The sequence below is a fragment of the Crassostrea angulata genome, chromosome 5 (genome assembly GCF_025612915.1).
Source record: "Crassostrea angulata isolate pt1a10 chromosome 5, ASM2561291v2, whole genome shotgun sequence".
NCBI classification, from domain to species: Eukaryota; Metazoa; Mollusca; class Bivalvia; order Ostreida; family Ostreidae; genus Magallana; species Magallana angulata.
The window spans coordinates 5,925,852-5,937,453 of NC_069115.1; the positions used below are offsets into that span (position 1 = coordinate 5,925,852).

General features: G+C 32.5%; 1 protein-coding gene across 1 annotated transcript; it reads left to right on the top strand.

Annotated features, from left to right (window-relative positions):
* On the top strand, positions 1–11,283 carry LOC128184213 (organic cation transporter protein-like). Its single transcript, XM_052853586.1, has 10 exons — positions 1–184; positions 3,246–3,486; positions 3,778–3,881; positions 4,203–4,357; positions 6,112–6,280; positions 6,534–6,746; positions 7,397–7,623; positions 8,234–8,415; positions 8,831–8,982; positions 11,029–11,283. The coding sequence occupies exons 1-10, from the start codon at positions 42–44 to the stop codon at positions 11,096–11,098; spliced, it is 1,656 nt and encodes a 551-aa protein (XP_052709546.1). The 5' UTR covers positions 1–41; the 3' UTR covers positions 11,099–11,283.
* The last annotated feature ends 319 nt before the right edge of the window (positions 11,284–11,602 follow it).

An 11,602-nucleotide genomic window follows, 5' to 3' on the forward strand; every position in this document is an offset into this window, starting at 1 on the left:
CGAAAACTTTTCCTAAGTCGAACCTTTTTTCTACACATACAATGGAGTTTGATGCTATTTTTAAAGAGATTGGCGAATTTGGTCTGTACCAGAAAAGGAACTACTTTTATATACTGTTTGCCTGGATCATAACAGGACCGATAATGGTTCTCTCTGTGTTCGTCATGGGCTCGCAAGATTACAGGTTAGACCGTTAGCATTGATACACATTTTTTTTTACCGTGATTACCAAATTTGTACATAAATCCCATTTGTTGGCAAAAACATATTGGCAACTGCATAGATTTTGATTTTTCTTAATCTCATAATTTTTTTTCATTAAATTTATAATGACAAAAATGAATAAAGATAAACTCAAATACTGTTCACATTTAAAGTTATGAATTACAAAGATTTATCAATCATTTAATATTTATTCGTTTGATGAGATATCGGCGCTTCTGATTGGTTGAAAAATTTCTTTGATACCTGCATCAATAAAATTTTCGCCGGATCTACTTTTCTCAACTGCTCTGATCTAACACTATTTATAGAACGGGAATTTCCAAGATAAACACTGTCAACAAAATGTAAAGTTGTGTCTGTTTTATTGTCATCAAACAAAATGCAAACTTGTGAATATAAGAACTTGAAAGTTTAACCTTCAAAAATAAACAAAACACTTTGTTTGATTCACGAAATAGAAAATTAAGTGTCTTCTCATGATTTCGTCTGCTTGAGATCAATCAACATTTACAGCGAGGCTGGCTGTTCCTTTTAAGGATTTCAGTATCATAACGAACATATAGGCATATAAACTTTCACGGTAACACTGCTGGTCAAATTTGGTAACGATAATTTTTAAATTTACACACGTAGATGATCGGTCATCAAAATAAGCGTCGTAAAGAAAAGCTATGAGTAATGCATCAACTCCTTCGGTGAATTCCTAGTGGCAGATATATACCATTTAAGTACATCACTGGCTATCTAGTTACCACAAAGTTTACAAAAGTCGCTTATACATACTATTCTTTGTCGACATATCAGCTATTTTCGTCCACGATCGCTTTTCCTTGGATGGTTATGTCGAGTTGCATATTCCAGCGATCTCACATGAAAACTAGTTTTAATACACAGTGAATGATATCACAAGCTATCACATGTATTTTCCTTTCGTTTTCAATTCAGCCGGTTCAGATTTTAACTCACTATTTGTGTTTAATCCATTAAATTCAGCCCAGTAGCTCTGCATCAGCTGAAGGCGTATCCATTTTGAATATTGTTGCTGTTGTTGTTTTGTATTAATACGCACCGCTTCATTTACATTATTTACATTTTTGATCAATGACACTTCACATTTTTTTATTTGAAAATGTTTTATTAAATGATAAGAAATGAAGATAATAATTTTTGTATCGGTCGACGTATCAAAGAAAAAATTGACCGGAAAACTTTTTCATCAATGCGCTACGCGCATTGATGAAGTTTTCCGGTCAATTTTTTCTTTGATACGTCGATCAATAGAAAAATTATTATCTTCATTTCTTAAAAATATTGATAATTGAAATAAGATAGAGGCTCAGATAAAAAAAAAATCAATATCAGAAAAAAGAAATAGTTTCCATTTTTGTCGCAAGCGAGTTTACACCATACAATTAAAGAAAAGTATTATATAATTATTTATATGCATGCTTTAGCAGGCAATAGACCAGAATATTTTTCCTGTGGTTCAGAGAACAACTCGGAGTGTTTTTTTGCTCGAGGCCAGCGTTCATTTGCGTTTTTTATCGTTAGATTTCGTGTATCGTGCGTGATCGTTCCTGAATCACACTCATGCAAGTCTTTTGTCAACAATAACGTTGTAGCTACTGTACTGATGAGGTGATATCAAACCAGTCTGATTAAACTACTCCCTCTCTTTACACTTGTCAGGGTCGAGCAGGGATTGATATGAGGTCATTGTCATCTTCAAACGACTTTCACATTTATCACATAGTTAAATGCCTCTTTCTGTTGTATGAGAGGCTTAACCTCTTAATACTTGGAGGTTATAAAAAAAAAAACTTGAATTATTCTTTCTATCTCCTTGGAAGAGTTCCTGTAGATTTTCGAAAGAAGTGAAAGCCCTTCCCTGGTTGGTCAGATGTGTGAAGATGATCACCTCGATGCCTGTCAGACCATTGCGAGTGTTAAAATTGGGGAAGGGGGAGGGGTAATCAGGTTGATATAAACCCATTTTATATTACATCTCTTTTTGAGCTTCAATATTAAGGAATAAGGACTCATTTTATTATCAAGTTACCATGAGGTGATAAAACACGGTCTGGAGGTGATTAAATCCAATAAAGCCTGACTGGTTTTATGATATATTTGTTTACAGTAGATCGTATAACACCACCTCAATATTATGGGTTTTTATATACATTTTTGCGTTATTTTTATTTCGTATGATTATGCAAATCGCGTTTGCGTCACTACCACTGCAAATAATTGTAATTCAAATTAAAGTCTATTTCCTAGAATCTAGGTACTTGTAGTCAATAAAAAATCTAGATGTTTTTTGTTTTATACATTATCGTTATTAATTGTTCGATACATATTAGTTCTGGAAATAAATATGACAATAGAATATTTAGGTATTTTTTTGCTGTTGCCACAATAAACATGTTTAGTAACGATTCTTAAAAGGAATAATTTTCAATCCGCGCCTGATCTAGTAATAGCATCAATAGTGAAACAGACTATACTGTTTTAAGCAGAATGTTCCTAGAAAATGGATCGATATACTAAGTTTTTACACACAACAGACACCTGTTCTCTTTTTGAAAAGCATGGGATTGCACCCCAGAAGCAACAAACATGGCTAAAGTTTTATTTAATAACCCAATGTTTATATTTTTAACCCCGTGTGGAGTGGTTGAACACGAACGATAATTCTGTTCTGAATATTATGGTTTATTTTAAATAAGCATTATATGATAAAAAAGGACAAATATCTCATTAGATTTTTATGTTTGATCATAAATCAAAGCAGTACTTACCTATTTTAGGGCATATTTTCGGTTTCTATGGTGCTAAGCGGATGAGAATAATTCACTTCCCCTAAAAGTAACACCAGTCCGTCGGGGTTTACTCCAGCGTAAGCCAGTACCCAATTTTAGCCGGATGGACTGTGACAATGTAGACAAAGTGCTCTGTCTCATTGGTGTGTCTAGATGGAAAAATATGAATAATAAAATGTTATCTCTTTTTTTTATTTTAAGATGTCATATTCCTGGTCTTCAAAACGATTCATATGCAGTTCAAGGAAAACAGCACACGGATCTCATTCACAAGTTTATTCCTCTGGACAGTGATGGGGAATATGACAAATGCTACCTGTATAACATCGACCGATCAAAAGCAGTGTTTGACAACGAAAGCCGACCAATTAATGCATCTAAAATAAAATGTTCTGCCTGGGTTTATGACCAAACTTTGTTTCACCAAACATTCGTAATGAAGGTAATACAACATTTTTGTTTAAAGTTGTTGTTCATAATATGCAGGAAACTTAGCAGGCCGACGTAATTACGAAAAGTGGAAACTCTCATGTCATGCTTTATTATTGGTACTCTGATATCAATAAGAACCAGTTTACAAAAACCTTTAGGAATTGAAATTGAGATTATATAATAGCAAAACGAAATAATCGACAGTTGTGATATTGGTGGATTTAAAATTCATTATTATGGTAGCATGTGGTTATATTAAACTAATTGTGATAATATTTGTTTGACAATGTTTATGTTTCAGGAAAACCTGGTGTGTGACAACAAATACAAAGTATCGCTATCTAAGACCATATTCTTTGCTGGCGTTTTGATTGGCTCTTTTCTCTTTGGAATGTGTTCGGACCTGTAAGAAGCTTAGTTTATATTTTCATACCTCAAGTGTTATCACATTGTCACAACCACTTCAATATCAATATCTGCGTGTACACAGTGTGAAACTAAATTATTCTGATGTTCGTGTTTAAAAAAAATACTTGGATTACTTGGAAGCAAATAACTAGTATCAGAAAAAAAAAAATGAAAGGCACATTCTCTATTGGAACAGAATATCTGTCAAATGATTTTATAAGCAATTGTTAAAGTTACCTATTCAAAATAGATTTGATTTACCCAAAGAACAATCATTCTATTAAAGAAGATTTTACCTTCATTTAAATCAATGTTTAGGTTTGGACGTCGGAAAACCTTGTTGTTTTGTATAGCCTTTGAGCTGGCATCTACTCTGGCCCTGGCGTGGTCCTTCAACTATGTGATCTACGTCGTATTTAGTTTCTGTTCAGGTGCAGCGTGTGTTGGCGTATTCATGACGACGTTTGTCCTAGGTAAACAATTAAAATCATCATAAATATCAAACTACTTTTTTAGAAAAAGATATCATTATTTAGGATATTCTAATTTTCTTCGGTTAGAGAGCTAAACATAAAGATAATTAAAAATATTCAACGTTTAAATCCAACATATAAATAGAATTACAGCGCATATAAAAGTATATGACCAAAAGTTTCTTGCATTATATCCATTGTTAAAATCGGTTTTTCGAGTGTTAGCTGCAATGTGAGATTTTTCTGTCTAAAACTGTGGATATTTACTACGCTTGTTAAAAAGGAAAACAAACGTTGTCTGCTTTAGGGAAATGCACAATGAAGGATTGAGATTATCCATTAAGTAATTGTTTTCTTTAATTAATTACAATATATCATATCAATTGCTAGTGAAGAATAAAACTGTCGTATGATTTTATTTTGACTAGCATTTATATTCGAAGCACCGGAGGGATAAACTGAAAGTTTTTAGACATAATTTTTGTGATGTAGAAAAAGCAGGAAAAATAATCATTTATTATATATTAATGTTGGATAGTGAAATTCCATCTCGGGACCAAGGTTTACGGTCTAGAACTCGGCAAAACCTCGTCCTAGACTGTGAATCTTGTCCCCTTGGTAGAATTTCAATATTCCACACTCGTAATAATGAAGGATTCTATTAAGCATGCTCAATATTTAACGGCAATTTTGAGGGCCAGTTTGTTTGCTACCTAGCCCTTTATGATCTTTTTAAACTAACATGTGGCATTAATTATAAACATACGAGTGTGTAGTATTCCCCAATCGAATACATTTTCCATTTATTATAATTTCATGTTAAATACTGAAATCTCATTGGTTTAGATGCAATCGGTTGACAATGGTTTTCTCGGGGTGTCAATTTCAACTTTTACCCTCTCAACTAGGCACTATTTATAAAAGCAAGGTTCTGATGTTGCATGTAAAAAAGTGTTAAAGCCCCATTGTTATTTTATGGTAACAAACAACGGAACAATTTGAGAACAACTTACTAAATTATTCGTATCCTATTCTTTTCTGGCAAAATTCGTCTGTAAATACTTTTAAATGATGTAAAATCTTAGAATTGTTCACTATTTGAAGGAGTTAACAAATGTAACTATTTTTTAAACATTTTTTGTTGACTTAATTTAAATTTGACAACAGTTTTTACATTGCAATTCTTTTTTTGTGTTGATAAAATGATTAAACATTTTTAAACGCGCTTCTTTGTTTCGAAACGTACTGCTACTTTAACAACGATGAGCATCAAACCTTTTCTCGCCAAGAACCATTTTTAGCCAGTGCATTGTTGTGTTATTTTTTGTATATATTGTTATGTGCGATGAAATGACAAAACAATGCATTTGCTACTGGTACTTCGCAAGCAGTGGTCTTTGGCAAGCAGTGGAACGTACCAAATTATGAAAACCATTAAGAGAATATAGGTAAAAAGAACCCCCCGAGAACAACTCGAATGATTAATTTACCACGTATCAACTTTCTTATGACTGTAGATAAAGCTAAACTTTATTGTCGTTCGACTTTTCAATTGTTTGAATTTCTACATGTGTATATTTTGTTCCAAATTTTTCGTTTACGATTTACCAGTACATTGTCTATTGGTATTGAGAAAAAAATACAGTAGGAAATCATACACCTTTAATTCAAGTGTAGGGAATGTCAATCAACTGAAAAAAAAGAATTTAGCAGTCATTGGTATGAAAAATAAGTTTTTGTTATTGCTTCAACAGCCATGGAGTGGGTTGGACCATCACAGAGAACAAATGCAGGTCTAGTTCTAGGTTTTACTTCACCATTAGGTGGACTTTACCTGGAGCTGATCGCATATTTCACCAGGGACTGGTTTTGGACAGTTATTGGATCAGCAGTTCCATTCGCACCTCTTTTCATTTTATATTGGTATGGATATGCTTTGTAGATGTTAAATTAAGAAAAAATTAAACGTGTTTAAAGTCTGTCTTCTTTATATAAATATCCGTTTACTCAATCTCATCAAAAGTCAAAATCTTTTATGAACAGTCGTCTATCGTACACTGGATGAAAATAGTGCTTATTCTTAGAAGCCTGAAAATAAAGTTGCAATAAGTATTCAAATATTCGTTTTGATTGTTTGAAAACGACCCTTATTTTCACACATCATTGATATATTAAGGTTTCTTCCTGAGTCTCCACGTTGGTTGTATGGTGCAGGGAAAAAGGAAGACGCGTGTAAATTGTTGGTGAAAGCTGCAAAATATAACGGAAAAGAGATCTCTTCTAAACTTTTTGACGATGTTGATTTGGGGCCAAAACAGACAGGAAAAATATGGATGTTATTTTCTGACCGACGCCTGGGCGTTCGAACGGTCATCATTTTCTATAACTGGTAAGATAGTATTCTGGCTTTGATGTAATTAGTCAAGAATCAAATGATGCAACATGCAAGTAAATGTAAAATCAAATGATGAAGTGGGAAGAAAATAAAAAAGATAAAATGAGGCAATGAGAAAGAAAATAGTAAGTCATATAATGCATCAAGAAATAAATAAAAACATCAAATGATGAAGTGAGGAAAAAAATGAATTCAAGTCTTAGGAAAGCAGCATGGAATTAGCTATCAATGGAGAAACAACAGTCTGTATTTAGCTATCTTGTTCGATATTCAATGTTAATATAACCCGAATTACTTTAACTTTAATCATTTAAACATTCTCAGGTAAACAGCCTTTTCGCCTGTAATTTTTAACACAATCTAAGGATAATGTATATTCGTAAAAAAAACCCCATCCCAAATGACAAAACAAACAAACCCCCCAAAAAAGCAAAAAAATAAATAAATAAAAAAAAAATAAAAAAGATAAATGAATAAAATCGGTAATACCATCCAAATAAAGGAACATAAATGTAGTAAATATCATTTATATTGTGACAAATCAGAAATTTGATAAAAGAGTTGAATGAAAGTAGATTTTTTTCTTTCTAATTCTAGTTAGATTCATATCTTTAATCCCGTAAAGGGTATTTGTTATTTTTAAGGATGGTAGCTAGTATGGTGTTTTATGGTTTATCGCTGAATACCGGAATTCTCTACGGAGATTATTACATCAACTTTCTTCTTGTTACCCTTGTGGAGTTCCCAGGAAATGTAATACCTTTACCCATGATTGAGAGGCTCGGCAGGATAAAGAGTCATTTTATCTACATGGGATTTGGTGGCCTAGCATGTCTGAGCACTATTCTTACCGTCAACTATGTCGGAAAAGGTAGCTAACATTTCAGCAAATTTAATGCTGTTATTTACGATATGTTGCGCACCTTTGATTACCATTTGTTTATTGGAGATCAAAATCATTGTAAGTTCTTCAGTCCACGATGTTTTACATATTGTGTCACGCGAAACCCCCTTGGTCGTGAACCATAAGACACAGGATGCGAAAAGGGTCCCCCAGTTAAATTTCTTTTGAACATGTAGTTCTATGCAAAAAATGCTCATAAAGTGTAATAAAAAACCTATTGCTTGTCATATTTCCAGTATATATAAGTCTGGTTTATCTGACTCTGTAGATCGATACGACTCAGTTCGCGAAGTACCAATGTTAAAATGACCCCAGGTCCGTTTTGTGCTATTGTTGCACCACAGTGCACGTTTTTTCTTTAAAATTAAGTTTGTTGATCTACAGATCCACCGTGTAGTTTTTGCATGTGATTTAAAATGCGTGTGGTATTCGATGTAATGAATCTAAAAACATGTACATATTCTATGACCCACATTGCTATCGTACAGAAAACAACGACAGTATTATGCATGTGCTGAATTGTAAATTCTTGTAAACCTTTTATTTATATGATTCTAAACTTTTTCACCTATTGCAGACCTGCAGTATATAACTACAGCTCTAGCGATGCTGGGGAAACTGTTTGCTACTGCGGCCTTTGCCACTATCTATGTGCTGTCTGCCGAGCTGTTCCCTACTGCTATCAGAAACATTGGGATGGGCTCCAGCTCCTGCTGGGCTCGCGTGGGTGCAATGATCTCTCCCTTTATTGCTGACACGGTGAGCTAAATCAAATTATTGAATCACTCAGCAACTGGTCCTAATTGAACGCGGACTGTGAAATAAATGCAAATTTGCAAACACGACATGTTTACCAGCGATAAAGACATTGTTTTAAAAAATCTTTCATGGTGTTTTTGCAACGCAGTTTAATATATGGTCGAATACTGGCATAAACCAAAGCACACAATTCGTTTGCTATGTATTTTGATACGAATATGTATATATAGTTAATGACAAAAGGCTAATCAGAAGTAGATAATGTGGGATTTATTGTTTTATATACATGTACATGTACACTTCAATTAGATGTCCCAATTTTTTTTCTTGAATTTGAACTTTAATTCATCAAATTCAATTTTTTTGTGTAAATTGTATTATGTGTGGACAATTTTTCACGTTGAAAATTTGGTAGGCTGATTTGGTTAGAGGAACAGCAGGGACAGCCATACCTCTGTCCATATTTGGAGGAGCTTGTCTCTTTGCCGCCGGGCTAACATTGATTCTTCCTGAAACGCTTCATCAGTTGCTACCAGAAACTATTGAGGATGGAAAAATTTTCACAACGTAAGGCATTTTAAAAAAGTATGCATGATATTAGATAAAAGCTGTTACTTAGGTAAAGGTCTATCGCATGACAAGAATAAACCAAATGGACAAAATGTTGATTTTTGTGTGATTATTATCGATCATTTCAATAATTCAAGAGATTGTAGTTTAACTAATATTATAAAATTAAAACAACCGAGTTTTATCTGAACGTCGTTATGTATTTTCTATGGTGACACTCCTACAAAACATAATACATATAGAAACTTCACAATCATGAAGTATCTCAAACAATTCAATTCCTATAAAAACACATATATTTGTTTAATTACAATATATATTGCTTTTCTACTTTATAACTTTATCTTATATATGATAAACTTTTGTCATACAAAGAAATAAACCTTTTACAATTGTACATTAAATTCTTAAGTTGTAGATTAAAATTATACTCTGATATTATGTAAAAGCCATAATAATCATCGCTGAAGTACACAAGCACCTACCCTTAATACGAAAGAAGGAACAGGTGGTCTATAAAAAACCTAAAATATGTATGTAGATCTACGGTTCTGGTAAGCTTGAAACAAACCATGTGATCCACCTGTAATTTATGCAAAGTATGCACGTTCATAATTCTATAAAAATATTTGCTATATCAATTTCACTATACATGTACCATTTTCAAACATTATAGTACCTGTTTTCAAGACATAATCACTTTTCACTGTGAGACTCTATACTTTGTAAACACTCTTCATAATTTCAACATATACATGTACTCGTATTTGTGATACTGTGATTATTTGAATATAAATACTGATAAAAACTGATAAATTATTACAATATAGTTAAACTGCACTTATTTAGCTTACAAACATTTTCTGAATTAGCCTTAGCAATGGTCATAAACAAAATGGCTATTGTCCGAAAATTATAATCTCTGTGATAAATATAATAAAATCGATTTCTTAATAAATATTACTTAAAAATAAATAAATATCAGTATACAAATATTGACTCAGGTTGAGAGCAACATTTATTATATTAGCCCCCGAGGGACGAAATATTGCCTGACGCGAAGGGGAGGGCAATATTTTCGTCCCAAGGGGGCTAATATAATCAATGTTGCCCGAAAACACAGTCAACATTTGTTTTGTTATATGAAGAAACAAACCAAAATTTAAGAAATTAATTAAAAACAGATCGTAATTTTCTCAGCTCAACAAAGAATCACGAAGTTCATTTCAAAAATATCCTCAGCATCAAATGGTCACTGGTGATATTCCGCCGACCGCAAGAATTAACATACAAATGTTCTACCTGATTTTACTTCACAGTAATTAACAAATCCTTATATCCGTTATGATAGCAAACTGTCGCATTGCGCGTCCGTTGTTTACTTGCCATGACTGACTGTCTATTATGACGTCACCTTGTTTTGGAGTCGCGAAGTTATTCACGTCATCGTTTACGAATCAACAAATTAGAGGCGTTTATTTGAAATAGAGGGAATGTTCTCTAGATATCATTCCTAGCCGCTCAATATCAAAAAAATATTGACCGGTCAATATTTTTCGGACGAGCTAATATTACAATTATTGACTATTCGTCTAAATAGAGTTATATAGTGAGAATATACTACTTAATATAACAATGCATTATATAAACTATACCATACACTATTATTATCAAAGTAAAACTAACTTATATAAATGTCCAAAATGTTCAAATCATTTTCCCATAGATTCACCAACAGTGATTCTATGGTGTAGTAAAAACACAATGTAACATATTCTCCGTGGCCTTTTAGATAAGACAGTGGTGAATAGTTCCAAGTGTCGAGGTTCCATAATTTTTCTATTTGATAGTGTTGACTTCTAAATAAAATATTTAAGAAACATAGTGTATACATGTGTACAACTCGTCATCAAACAAATGGTCGGACTATCACATGTAAAAAAGATCAATATATGCCATAAGCGTAAATGATTTATGTATTGGCTAATAATAAGATTGTTTTATTTTACATTTTACTTTTTTATAAGCTTTACTTTTTTTCAGGAAGGAGTATAAAGAGAAATCTAAGAGATACTTTCAAGAAATCCGAGACATCATAGTCACCAAGTTTTAAGAAGTATCTTCCAAGCAGTTTTCTAAACAAAATAATGTTAAAATTACCATCGAGATCGACAATATTTCTCTGTAAAACCTCCGTTCAAAAATATTTCCTAAGTTTTCCTTAACTATTTTTCAACCGATGTCAAAATATATCATCGATATCTGCTGACATGGAGTTAATAAACTGCGTCAAGGAATTATCTGTATTTAATATGAGAAGAATGTATAGCTACAGCTTTAAGGATAATATTGAATAATAGATTGTTAATAATGATACATCGATATTAACACACCTGAAAAGTGTTCACAAATAACTTTTAAAACATATGATAAATCTCTTCCAAAATTTTGAAGACTCAAATACATGGCCGCCTTTTTAAACAAAACATAACAATGTATAAAAATCAATAGAACCTTAACGATCAACATAATTTCATACGTGAAGATTCAATTTAAATGTATTTGATAAATAAAAAAAAATATGTCACAAAAAACCTAGTAGCTTAGAGTGATAATG